The sequence below is a fragment of the Ranitomeya variabilis genome, chromosome 4, assembly GCF_051348905.1.
Source record: "Ranitomeya variabilis isolate aRanVar5 chromosome 4, aRanVar5.hap1, whole genome shotgun sequence".
Lineage (NCBI taxonomy): Eukaryota > Metazoa > Chordata > Amphibia > Anura > Dendrobatidae > Ranitomeya > Ranitomeya variabilis.
Genome location: NC_135235.1, coordinates 523,429,561 through 523,443,530, shown reverse-complemented (window position 1 = coordinate 523,443,530; position 13,970 = coordinate 523,429,561). Strand labels below are relative to the sequence as shown.

The 13,970-nt window shown below is 42.5% G+C and overlaps 1 protein-coding gene across 2 annotated transcripts in view; it reads left to right on the top strand.

Annotated features, from left to right (window-relative positions):
* PNPO (pyridoxamine 5'-phosphate oxidase) overlaps positions 1 to 12,443 on the top strand; it is a 68,486-nt gene extending 56,043 nt beyond the window's left edge. For both annotated transcript variants that reach the window (XM_077252256.1, XM_077252257.1), the window contains exons 5-7: positions 9,958 to 10,086; positions 11,866 to 11,936; positions 12,028 to 12,443. In XM_077252256.1, the coding sequence (XP_077108371.1) occupies positions 9,958 to 10,086; positions 11,866 to 11,936; positions 12,028 to 12,187 (360 nt within the window). In that variant the 3' untranslated portion in view covers positions 12,188 to 12,443. The remainder of the gene's footprint in view (positions 1 to 9,957; positions 10,087 to 11,865; positions 11,937 to 12,027) is intronic.
* The last annotated feature ends 1,527 nt before the right edge of the window (positions 12,444 to 13,970 follow it).

Sequence of the window (13,970 nt, the reverse complement as noted above, 5' to 3'; positions counted from 1 at the left end):
TTTTTCTATTTATATTGGGTTTTCTAGATGATTTTGATGATTGGCAGCTGTCACACACTTCTCAGCATGCGTTTCAAAAATGCAAACCCAGGAAAAAACGCATGTAAACGAGGCAAAACGCCGCGGTTTTTTTTCTGCATGCAAAAACGCATGCGTCTAAAAAACGCCGCGTTTGCACGCGTTTACATGCGTTTTTTCACCACATGCGTTTGCGTTAAAAACGCTGCGTTTTTAAGCGCAAATGTGAAACTAGCCTTACACATTCCACCATATTATAAATTAATACAGCAGTAAGACCCCAAGCATAACTCATTATGCAAAGAAAGAAAAATCCAGCTTTACAAAAATCCCAAAACTCTTCATTATTGGTGTGAATCGAAAACACTCCAGTCGGTGAATTAAAATGCCATGGTGGAAGATAAAACAACTATCTTCAGGTGAAACTACCGTATTTGTTTTATCTTCCACCATGGCATTTTAATTCACCGACTGGAGTGTTTTCTATTCACACCAATAATGAAGAGTTTTGGGATTTTTGGGGAGCTGGATTTTGATTTCTTTGCAATCATTCACATCTAAGCACGGACGCTTCCTTTGCTCCGGATCTTCAAACAGTGCGTGTGGGTGAGCTGAATTCTATCGTTCCCTGATAACTCATTATGCCCCTAGATTAATTTGTTGAGGAATGTAGTTTGTAAAATTGATTCATTCCTTGAGGGGTATAGTTTCCAATGTAGGGACACTTTTTGATTTTTGCTGTTTTGGAACCATGAGCAAATACCAAGCAGTAAGTCACTAAATAATAAGTAATAAATGTAAATTATATAGAGCATTTGGTTGACACAATTTTGATCATAAAAAGCATAAAAGCCCACCAACCACGACAAGGTGTACCCAATCAGGATGGTCCTATCTGTAGTATTTCACAGCAGGCCTCAAGAGACGGGGACAGAGCAGGACCCCGACCTGACCATTTTGCACCTGCCCATGGAAAGCTATATAGACAAGATGCACACTCCAAAAAGGGAAGCCATGCCCCTATATGTACAAAGTACTTGAGAAATGTGGGGATAAAGCAACACCTTATTTTTTTGAGGGTGTAGCATACAAAATAGAGGTACTTTGTGTGTAGTTCTCCAAATGTTTTAAAAATGTTGGAAAGTTCAAATATTTTCACAAGTAATGCAAATTTTAAGTACCGATACCTCAATTTTCCACTGCCATATAGTACAAAGTGTAATGAAAAAAAATCACTGGGGTCGGTAAAAACATTCCAGAGGTATTACCACACAAAGTTACAAATGTCAGATTGGAAAGATGGGGCTTTCTCAGAAAGGTGGAAAAATATGTTTTATGTAAAATGGAAAAAGCTTGGAAATATAAGATCCCTGTGTCTCTTTGGTCTTGTGTCTATCAGTTGTAATCAACCAGTACATTACATACTGCTTAGGACCTCTCATATTGCTCTGCCTGTGTATCGCAGCAGTTCTGACAGTCTAGTCATAAACCAGGAAGCTCAGGATGAGCAGTGATTTATGGCCTTCTCTTATGGACAGATTCAGAGCACTCAGTTGTTGGAGCTCACAAATAAATATAAATTTAAACAGTGAAATTAATTTTTTTTAGGACTTTTCCTGGAATCTGTGGGCAAAGCACTGAAACGCAGTCTTACTAGGTAATAATTGCACTTTTAACAATTTTTAACAGTGTTTCACTTTAAAGGGAACCTGACAGCTGATAAATACTGCCCAATCCACTGGCTGTATGTACAGTGAAGGAAATCATTATTTGATCCCTTGCTGATTTTGTAAGTTTGCCCACTGACAAAGACGTGAACTTTCTATAATTTTAAGGGTAGGTTATTTTTAATATTGAGAGATAGAATATCAAAAATAAAATCCAGAAAATCACATTGCATAAATTAAATACATTTATTTGCATTTTGCAGTGAGAAATAAGTATTTGATTCCTCTGGCAAACAGGACTTAATACTTGATGGCAAAACCCTTGTTGGCAAGCACAGCAGTCAGACGTTTTTTGTAGTTGATGATGAAGTTTGCGCACATGTCAGGAAAAGAATTTTGGTCCACTCTTCTTTTCAGATCATCTCTAAATCACTAAGATTTTGAGGCTGGTGCTTGGCAACTCAGAGCTTCAACTCCCTCCATAAGTTTTCTAGGGGATTAAGGTCTGGAGACTGGCTAGGCCACTCCATGACCTTAATATGCTTCTTTTTGAGCCACTCCTTTGTTGCCTTGGCTGTATGTTTTGGGTCATTGTCTTGCTGGAAGACCCAGCCACAACCCATTCTTAATGTCCTGGCGGAGGGAAGGAGGTTGTCACTCATGATTTTATGGTACATGGCTCCATCCATTCTCCCATTGATGCGGTGAAGTATTCCTGTGCCCTTAGCAGAGAAACACCCCCAAAACATAACGTTTCCACCTCCATGCTTGACAGTGGGGACGGTGTTCTTTGGGTCATAGGCAGCATTTCTCTTCCTCCAAACACGGTGAGTTGACTTAATGCCAGAGAGATCAATTTTTGTCTCATCTGACCACAGCACCTTCTCCCAATCACTCACAGAATCATCCAGATGTTCATTGGCAAACTTCAGACAGGCCTGCACGTGTGCCTTCTTGAGCAGGGGGACCTTGCGGGCACTGCAGGATTTTAAGCCTTTGTGGCGTAATGTGGTATTATTATTATTTATTTATATAGCGCCATTAATTCCATGATGCTGTACATTAGATGGGGTTACATCAACATAGAAATATCACTTACAGTAAACAAAACTAACAATGACAGACTGGTACAGAGGGAAGAGGACCCTGCCCTTGCGGGCTTACATTCTACAGGATTATGGGGAAAGAGACAGTAGGTGAGGGATTGCAGTAGCTCCGATGGTGGTGAGGTGGCCGTGTGGACATTACAGGTTGTAAGCTTTTTTTTGAAGAAAAGGGTTTTCAGGTTCCGTTTGAAGGATCCAAATATACCAGGAGTCTTTAAGACAGCTTTCTTTAATGCAGGTAACGAGTTGATTAGGAGCGTGTAACTGGTTTGTAGGAGCCAAAACTCTTAATGGTTGGTAGGGGAGCAAATACTTATTTCTTACTGCAAAATTCAAATAAATTTATGTAATTTATGCAATGTGATTTTCTGGATTTTGTTATTGATATTCTATGTCTCAATGTTAAAATTAACCTACCCTTACAATTATAGACTGTTCACATACTTATTTCCTTCACTGTATCAGACGCTGGCTGCGTTTATCAGACACTGGCTGCATGTATCAGACGCTGGCTATACAGGTGCTTCTCACAAAATTAGAATATCATCAAAAAGTTAATTTACTTCAGTTCTTCAATACAAAAACTGAAACTCGTATACAGTCACTACAAACAGAGTGATCTATTTCAAGTGTTTATTTCTGTTAATGTTGATGATTATGGCTTACAGCCAATGAAAACCCATAATTCATTATCTCAGTAAATTAGAATAACAAAAACCACCTGCAAAGGCTTCTTAAGCGTTTAAAAAGGTCCCTTAGTCCGTTTTAGTAGGCTCCACAATCATGGGGAAGACTGCTGACTTGACAGATGTCCAGAAGGCAGTTGTTGACACACTCCACAAGGAGAGTAAGCCACACAAAGTCATTGCTAAATTATTGTTCACAGAGTGCTCCATCCAAGCATATTAATGGAAAGTTGAATGGTAGGGAAAAGTGTGATAGAAAAAGGTGCACAAGCAACCGGGTTAACCGCAGCTTTGAAAGGATTGTTAAGAAAAGGCTGTTCAAAAATTTGGGGGAGATTCACAAGGAGTGGACTGCTGCTGGAGTCATTGCTTCAAGAGCCACCACACACAGACGTATACAGGACATGGGCTACAAGTGTCGCATTCCTTGTGTCAAGCCACTTATGACCAATAGACAACGCCAGAACCATCTTACCTGGGCCAAGGAGAAACAGAACTGGACTGTTGCTCAGTGGTCCAAGGTGTTGTTTTCAAATTAAAGTAAATTTAGCATTTTATTTGGAAATCAAGGTCCCAGAGTCTGGAGGAAGAGTGGAGAGGCACACAATCCAAGCTGCTTGAGGTCTAGTGTGAAGTTTCCACAATCAGTGATGGTTTGGGGAGCCATGTCGTCTGCTGATGTAGGTCGACTGTGTTTTATCAAGACCAAAATCAGCGCAGTCATCTACTCGGAAATTTTAGAGCACTTCTTGCTTCCCTCTGCCGACAAGCTTTTTGGAGATAGAAATTTCATTCTCCAGCAGGACTTGGCACCTGGCCACACTGCCAAAAGTACCAATACCTGGTTTAAAAACAAAAGTATCACTGTGCTTATTTGGCCAGCAAACTCGCCTGACCTTAATCCCATAGGGAATCTATGGGGTATTGTCAAGAGGAAGATGAGAGACACCAGATCCAACAATGCAGATGAGCTGAAGTATGCTATCAAAGCAACCTGGGCTTCCATAACACCTCAGCAGTGCCACAGGCTGATCGCCTCCATTCCATGCCGCATTGATGCAGTAATTGATGCAGAAGGAACCCTGACCAAGTATTGAGTGCATTTACTGAACATACATTTCAGTAGGCCAACATTTCGGATTTTAAAATAATTTTTCAAGCTGGTGTTCTAAAGTACCATATATACTCGAGTATAAGCCGACCCGAGTATAAGCCGAGACCCCTAATTTTGTCACAAAAAACTGGGAAAACTTATTGACTCGAGTATAAGGCTAGAGTAGAAAATGCAGCAGCTACTGCTAAATTTCAAAAATAAAAATTGATATCAATAAAAGTAAAATTGATTGAGACATCAGTAGGTTAAGTGTTTTTGAATATCCATATTGAATCAGGAGCCCCATATAATGCTCCATACAGTTCATGATGGGCCCCATAAGATGCGCCATATTAAAATATGCCCCATATAATGCTGCACAAAAGGTTAATGATGGCCCCATAAGATGCTCCATAGAATAATGTGCCCTATATGCTGCTGCTGCTGCGATAAAAAAAAAAAAAAATGACATACTCACCTCTCGTCGCTGGGGAAGAGGTGCCGGTGTCCTGAGCAGACGGGGACACCGGCGCGCTATGGGGGCCAGGTGCGGGAGTCGCCGCTGGCACAGGCCCCCGGCACTTGCGATATTCACCTGTCCCCATTCCACTGCCGCGCGCCGCTGTGTCTTCCGGCTCTCTGCAGTGACTGTTCAGGCAGAGGGCGCATACTAAACACGTCATCGCACCCTCTGACCTGAACGTCACAGCCAGAGGACGCGACAGACAGAGCCTGGCGGTGGAACGGAGACAGGTGAATATCACATGGCTCACCCTCCCCCGTCATACTCGCCCCCTCCTGACGCGGTCTCTGCTTCTCCGATGGTCTCAGCTTGTTCCTGTGTTCAGCGGTCACATGGTACCGCTCATTACAGTAATCTATATGCGCTCCACGCCTATGGGAGTGGAGACGCGTCCATATTCATTACTTTAATGAGCGGTAGCACGTGACCACTGAACACAGGAAGAGCTGTGGGCGCCAGAGACCATCGGAGAAGCAGAGACTGCGCTGGGAGCAGATTAGTATGATGTGACAGCTGCCACTCCTGCCGCTCCCCTGCCGACCCACTGGGACAATGACTCGAGTATGAGCCAAGAGGGGCACTTTTAGCCTAAAAAAATGGGCTGAAAATCTCAGCTTATACTCGAGTATATACGGTATTCTAATTTACTGAGATAATGACTTTTGGGTTTTCATTGGCTGAAAGCCATGATCATCAACATTAACAGAAATAAACACTTGAAATAGATCACTCTGTTTGTAATGACTCTATATAATATGAGTTTCACTTTTTGTATTGAAGAACTGAAATAAATTAACTTTTTGATGATATTCTAATTTTGTGAGAAGCACCTGTATGTATCAGACACTGGCTGCACATATCAGACACTGGCTGTAGGTATCAGACATATGCTGTATGATGCCAGCCAGGTATGTTTGACTCTGCGGGCTGCTGTGTCTCAGAGAAGAACACACTTTAAATGCCAGCCGGGGACTGAGCCCCACGGAAGACTAGTCGGATAATCTGGTCCCCAGTGGTTTCTCCCCACACGGGGTCCTGGGGTAACAGGCCTCTTCCTTTATGTGAGTATAGGTAAAGTCCTGTTAGTCGCTGGCAGCAGGTGGCGGGAGATCCTCCTGTCCATCTAGTCCCCCAGGGGCTTTGAAAGTATATTTTTCAAAAATCATGCAGCCGGTAGCTGATGCATTCTGCCCAATCCACAAGCAGCATGTATCAGCTGTCAGGTTCTCTTTAAAGTGAAACGAAGATAAAAAAAACTTTAGTGCAATAATTACTAACTTTTACACTCCTTAATAAATATTGGTTTTATATAAAGCGTTTGTCCCACGACGTCTTTTCAGGAGAACACTGATCCCCAACCTCCCACCCAGGATCTCATGTTTCATTGACAGTTTGGACCAGTGTTGAAGGGTCTACTCATGATGATCATATATGGGTTAGTATTAGAACAAATTACATTCTGGGAATTTATAATCAAAACTTAGTGAACATGTATCCCCTTAAAACAAGATTTTATTACAAATTTTATATAAAAAACACCACACCCAGTGTTTTTGGCAAAAAATCTGCCTAAAAAGTACAAAAAAAGACCAAGGTCTAGCACATACCCTACAATAACCTTTCCTGTGCCCTATTGTTTTCTCACCTGCATAATAGGGTGGGCTAGGGCAGTGAGGGATAGCCTACGTTGAGTGGGGGCGCCAAAAAATCGTTATCAGGGTGCCAACCTCCACAGCCAGGCAGGGGACAGGAAAGGTTATTGTAGGGTATGTGCTAGACCTTGGTCTTTTTTTGTACTTTTTAGGCAGATTTTTTGCCAAAAACACTGGGTGTGGTGTTTTTTATATAAAATTTGTAATAAAATCTTGTTTTAAGGGCATACATGTTCACTAAGTTTTGATCATATATGGGGCAGTTTTGTATGTGCTGCATCGGAGTAGCAAAGTAGCCCTATCCGCTGGCCATCATCGTAGCTAACGGCATCCTTCAGTGATCCAGCCTGCTTCAGAGCAGCGCTTACAAGCCCTATTGTATAGAGCTTGTAAGCAACGCGCATGTTCGGCCACCACTGCTAGACAACATCGGCAGTCAGGCCTTTAGGTAACGACTCCGAGCTATGAACAAGAAAAATTGTCTCGGTTCTTGAAAATGAAATGGAGTTTTAATTGCAAAGTTGCTAGTTTTTACAAGCACGTTGCAACCGCTCCTATATAAGAAGATGTAAATAACCCTTTTAATGGGAGCCTGTCACCCCCCGGTGTTTTTAACTAAAAGTGCCACCTTGTGCAGCATTAATGCTGCATTCTGTGAAGGTGGCCCTTTTTTGGGGGTCCCTTCCAACGCTGCAATATTACTTTTTATAATTTGCCCACCATACCTTTAGTCTGTTCGTGGGCATGTCTTTTTCCCCCCGGACACAGCCGCCTCCCGTACCTTCATTAACATCCTTGGCGCTTGCGCTGTAAGTTCCTTTTTCGGCCATGCGCAGTTTGCGCTGCCCTTTGACTCCCATCACATGATGGGAACTTACAGCGCAGGCACCGGGGACGTTAATGAAGGCAGAGGAGGCAGCGCCCGGGGGACCCGAGTGATGGCTGGGAGGCGTTTGTGTCCGGGGGGGGGGGGGGGGGGGGAAGACATGTCCCCCGGACAGACTAAAGGTATGGCGGGCAAATTATAAAAAGTAATATTGCAGCGTTGGAAGGGACCCCCAAAAAAAGAGCCACCTGCACAGAATGCAGCATCAGTGCTGCACAAGGTGTCTCTCTTAGTTAAAAACCCCGGGGGGGGGGTGACAGGTTCCCTTTAAATAGTTTATTTGGCCGTATAATAGATCTAGGCTTACGGTCATTGCACACTGTGTCTGCACCCTACGCTTACTGTATACACCTGGAAAAGCCCTTGTCGTTGGAGGCCAAAGGAAAGCGTCCTGTTTGGGCTATGTCAGGCTGGTATGTGTCAGCAATCTGCTTTTCCAGCTGTTCAGGAATGGGCAGCTGACTATGTCTTCATATATAGGGGGCCACAACAAACAAATACACGGCGGGCTGCTTATTGTATTATGACCCAGTGGATGGCATGTTGTTCTGTATGTTTGTACTGTGGCCTACTTTATGGGAGGTCTTTGTTGGGGCATATACCTCCGGAGGAAGGCTCGGACTCTCTATGTACCAAGCTATTTGAGACTGCTCCTGAATAGTAAGTGCGGTGCATTCACATGTGGTGCTATAGGTGGCTCCCGGGATCCAGCACTGGCACGGGATCTCAGCAGTTTTCCTTGAGTTTACAGCACCATGTAAACCTATGGAAAACAAAATCCGCAGTGCACATGCTGCAGAAAAAAGGCACAGAAACATAGTGTTGTTTATTCTGCAGCATGTTCATTCTTTGTGCGGATTCCATAGCAGTTTATACCTGCTCCATAATAGGAATCCGCACAAAAACCGCATAAAATCCGCGGTAAATCGGCAGGTAAAACGCAGCGCTTTTTACCTGCGGATTTCTCAAAATCCGCCGAGGTTCCATCTACTTGTGCACATACCCTTATGAAGCACATATTTAGATATGTTGCAATTTTAGGGAAGTCCTGGTGGACTGGCTCAGTTCCTTCTGGACATAGTTTATTCAAGCAGCTACTCTTTCATTTGTGGATCTATCTAATCCAATAAAGCAATGTATGACCTTGCTGATTGATCACAGAGGGAGTTTTGTTTTGGTAAAGTATTAAACCTGGGATAACAGTACCAACACTCGGCCAAAACGCTACCACGTGCACGAGATTCATTGCTCAGGAACTTGCCCAGTCTCCTTGTGGCTTCTGCTCCCTGTTATTTAAGTGTCTGAGTCTCAGCGAGAAAACAATGGCACAGAGAACAACACAGAAACTGGAAAGGCTGTTCTTATCACAGCAAACCTCTCCCAGTGATTCATGCAGCTCTCTGCTGATTGTCATCATGGGGTTAACAAGATTTCCATGGCAGCGGTGCTGTTAACCTGTTCAGCTCCATGCTTCCTCTCCATGAGACTAGTAATAAATATTCATGAAAGAAGATGGAAAGTTACATGTCTGCCGTCCATGTGTCTGCCACGTTTTACTTTTAGGTTAGAGTGACACCAAAAAAACTGCAAATCCTCCAATCTCCACGGTGTGCCCCACCAGTCTTGAGACATAAATAGTGGGCGGCACGGTGGCTCAGTGGTTAGCACAGCAGCCTTGCAGCACTGGGGTCCTGGCTTTAAATCCCACCAAGGACAACATCTGCAAGGAGTTTGTATGTTCTCCCCGTGTTTGGGTGGGTTTCCTCCAGGTTCTCTGACCCCCTCCAACACTCCAAATACATACTGATAGGGAATCTAGATTATGAGCCCCAATGGGGACAGTGATGATAATGTCTGTGTTATATGATAGCGCTATATACTGTAAGTAAGCCCAATAAATATTAATAAATGTCACATCGGTGATATGAAATGATGGCACAGGAGGACATAATGATGCCAGTCTGAGAGATATACTATATGTATATGTATATATGTATATATATATATATATATATATATATATATATATATATATATATATATATATATATATATATATATATATACACACATACATATATTTATTTTTCATTTATGTGTAGCTAAGGAGATACTGCCCAGTGGTGGACAACACCTTTAAGGATTGATGGGAATCCTGGCACCCAGACCTTCACCAATCTGAACTTCTGCCATGTCACTAAGACATAACAAATGTTTTGTGAAACTGTTGGTACACTTATTAAATGGTTTATGTATTTGTGTTCATTGCTGCTTAGATTTCTTTTGCTGCTGCCTAAGCTTAGTAATGGGGGCTTGTCTCACGCAGGTGCGGGTAGAGGGTCCAGTGGAGAGACTTTCAGACCAAGAATCTGAGACTTATTTCCACTCCCGTCCAAAAAGCAGTCAGATTGGTGCTGCGGTGAGCAAACAGAGCCAAGTTATTCCGGACCGAGAGGTGAGTGTGGCCTGAGAGAGATTGCATGTGCTGCTGGCAGCGCCACCTGTTTACCTGGCACACCACAGCTAGCTGCAGCTTGGCATGGGCACGCCTTCCCTTGTGACATGGGAGAATTTTCCTACCGGTCTATCAAGCGAATAATTCTTCCCATGCTATTGTTCTTATTTCTGGCAGACACTGACGCATTCCTTCAGGATTTGTCATATCTGTCAACACACTTCTATAATTATCCACTTGTACCTGCAATGTCTTATACTGGCTCCCAGGAACGATCTGCAGCCACCTTCTTGTCTATCACTAAGATCCGCCAACCTACACACTTTAAAGTTTACATGTGTCATGGCTGTCACATACGTAGATGTCAGACTAGCTGAAGTATCCTCAAACTGACTGTGATCACGGACTGGGTAGGGCTGCGGGGGGGTCACACATTCCCATTATTTTCCAATGGACTGGTAGCGAGTCTCAAAGGGTTGTTCAGCTCCGATTCTGTATTTGAAGCAGTCCTGGACATATTTGATCATAGACTGTTAGAGTTGGAAGGGACCTCCAGGGTCATCATGTCCAACCCCCTGCTCAATGCAGGATTCACTAAACCATCTCAGATAGATGTCTGAAGACTTCCATTGAAGGAGAACTCACCACCTCACGTGGCAGCCTGTTCCACTAATTGATCACCATCACTGTCAAAAAGTGTTAAACTAAGGATGGCAACCTACAGAGAATGAGAAAACTAGAGCCCACAGTACACCTTATATAAAGATTCCGCCAGTGACATAATTGTATGTGAGCTCTGTGGTCACAGTCACTTGGTATCGGGTCAAAAGTCGATAATGGTTATACAACCACATCTTCCATTGACTTTTGTGCTGGACAGATTTTTTTTATACATTTTTTTTTTATGTAGCCTGCACTTTCTCATAACAATAACCTATTTAGGAAAATTGAAAAAAAAACTGCACAGGGAAAGCTATGTCAAGTGCATCCGGTGTGTTTCAAAGGAATGTTCAAGGTGTGATTCATCTCAAAATTAAGATTGCAAATGAAAAAAAGTAAAACATTCTGCATTGATGTTCCTGTTGTGATTTATAGAGACTCTGTCACCAGGTTTTTGCCCTCTAATCTGAGAGCAGTATAATGTAGAGACAGAGACCCTGATTCCAGTGATGTGTCACCTACTGGGCTGCTTAGTGTAGTTTTGGTAAAATTACTGTTTTATCAGCACAAGATTATCATTAGTAAACTTGCTGTCACCTAGTCTTCCATATTCATGAGGTCTGTATAACTGTGTCCTCACCATTGATTGGCAGCTTTCTGCCTATGCACAGTGTACACAGAAAGCTGTCAATCAGTGGTGTGGGCAGGGTTATACAGAGCTCAGCATTCAGAGAACTGCTAGATCTGCAGCAGAAATTTCATGAGATCTGCAGCAAGCAGCCCAGTAAGTGATACATCGCTGGAATCAGAGTCTCTGCCCCTACCTCATGCTGCTTTCCTATGGGCTATCAAAAACCTGGTGACAGATTCCTTTTAATAGTCCTTAATCATACCCTATTGAATTGTACTGGATTCAAGGGAAATGGCTAACATTCTACCCTTTTCTGTAGGGTAGGAAGTGTATTGCAGACAATATTGGGGGAAAGGGATCAAAATTGATGACAAATGGACATCTAAATTTCCCAACAGCAGATTAAGATGGAAATACCAAAAATCCATTTGGGAACAGATAAACACAATTATTAGAATAGCCTTCTGATGGTTATATCTTATTAACAGTATTTGCGTAAGAAGAACGCCGAACTGGAAGAAGAGTACAAAGACAAAGAGGTGCCCAGACCACCCGAATGGTGAGTGCCAGAAAGTAGCCCTGGTGATGCCAGGATCGGTAAACGGGTTTCTATGCCAAGATTGGCCTCTATTTTGTTTTGTTTTTTATAGGGGAGGTTACATCGTACGTCCTTCTGTGATTGAGTTCTGGCAAGGACAGACTAACCGTCTACATGACCGCATTGTTTTCCGGCGACCTAAAGGAGAAGAAACCAGTCCTAACACCCATCGTGGAGAGGGTGGGTGGGTGTATGAGCGGCTTGCTCCATAACTTATAAAGATGTCATGTTTTCCATGTTGGATCAAAGCACAAGGATGTCCTCCTTTATCCATGAAGAAGAACCTACCTCCAGAGTCGCGTATTTGTGCCAAACACTGTGCTTCTCCCATCTACTGGGATAGTGTGTTCATGTTGTAGACTAGTAAGTGCATGAGCTGTGAGTAAAGGTATCCAGATAAACATGTCCTGCAGAAAACATAACAATTGTCAAAGGTGTCATCACATTAATAAACGGTGGCAACAGGTAGTTTGTGGATCACGTGGAGCAAGGATGCAGAGAAGCAGAACCTCGACTATTTTCTTCACTGCGTAGCAGAAGTATATGACTTGGCCAGATGGCGAGAGAATTCTGATGTGCCGCAAGGTGCAGTGCAGAGGTCTGAACCAACGTCATAGCGTGAACATGTCACTCACATGTACGGAGCTGAGTCACGAGGAACACCTTGTGCAAATATGGAGGAGGCAGAATATGACAACAATAAAGCTGAAGGAGTGGTGGCACCATTGACCTACAGGCAAATGTAGGATGGTGTAGGCCAAAGGCAAAAGTTCATACAATATCACGGTCTACTGCCATATGTAGCAATGGTAACAAAAATGATTATTTTAATAGACTTTGCTGTATGTCTACCATAGCAGCTCACACAGTGATTGTCAGCAGCAGAGCAGCAAATCTACGCTATTAGGCAATGATACAGTGCGTCATCCCGCTCCGCGCATCTTTTACATATGTACAGCTGATATACTGCTCAATCTCTGTGAAAGCTGAGCGGTAACTCCACCGGGCACTGAAATTATAGTCCCTGTGGTTATATATCGGCTTTCCCAGTAAGGCTTTGTTCACATTCCTCTTTGTATTTCAATCTTTCTAGTCCATTTGAGGAGCAGAAACAAAACGTTTAGTTATAAGACACATTCATTTGAATGGATATATACACACACATATACTGTATTGACATTATACATACATACATACTGCTCTGGCAAAAATTAAGAGACCGCCGCAAAATGTTCAGTTTGTCTGATTTTTCTCTTCAGAGGTATATTTTGGAGTAAAATGTAAATTTTTCTTTTATTCTATAAACCTCTGACAACATGTCTCCGAAGTTCCAAGCAATAAATTTTGTATTTTTTTTCTTGAAAAGGAGAAATGGTCAAAATAAAAAAAATAAAAAAACCACAGTGCTTTCAGACCTTAAATAATGCAAAGAAAACAAGTTCATAATCATTTAGAAACAACAATACTAATGTTTTAACTCAGGAAGAGTTCAGAAATCAATATTTTGTGGAATAACCATGATTTTTAGTCACAGCTTTCATGCGTCTTGGCATGCTTTCCACCAGTCTTTCACACTGCTTCTGGTGCAAAAATGTAAGCAGTTCTTCTTTGTTTGATGGCTTGTGAATATTAATCATCCTCTTGATTACATTTCAGAGGTTTTTAATGGGGTTCAGGTCTGGAGATTGGGCTGCCCATGACAGGGCTTTGATGTGGTGGTCTCTTAATTTTTGCCAGAGCTGTATATACATATATAAATACAGTATATACTCGAGTATAAGCCGACCCGAGTATAAGCCGAGACCCCTAATTTTGCCACAAATAACTGGGAAAACTTAATGACTCGAGTATAAGCCTAGGGTGGAAAATGCTGCAGCTACTGGTACATTTCAAAAATAAAAATAGATACCAATAAAAGTAAAATTAATTGAGACATCAGTAGGTTAAGTGTTTTTGAATATCCATATTGAATTAGGAGCCCCATATAATGCTCCA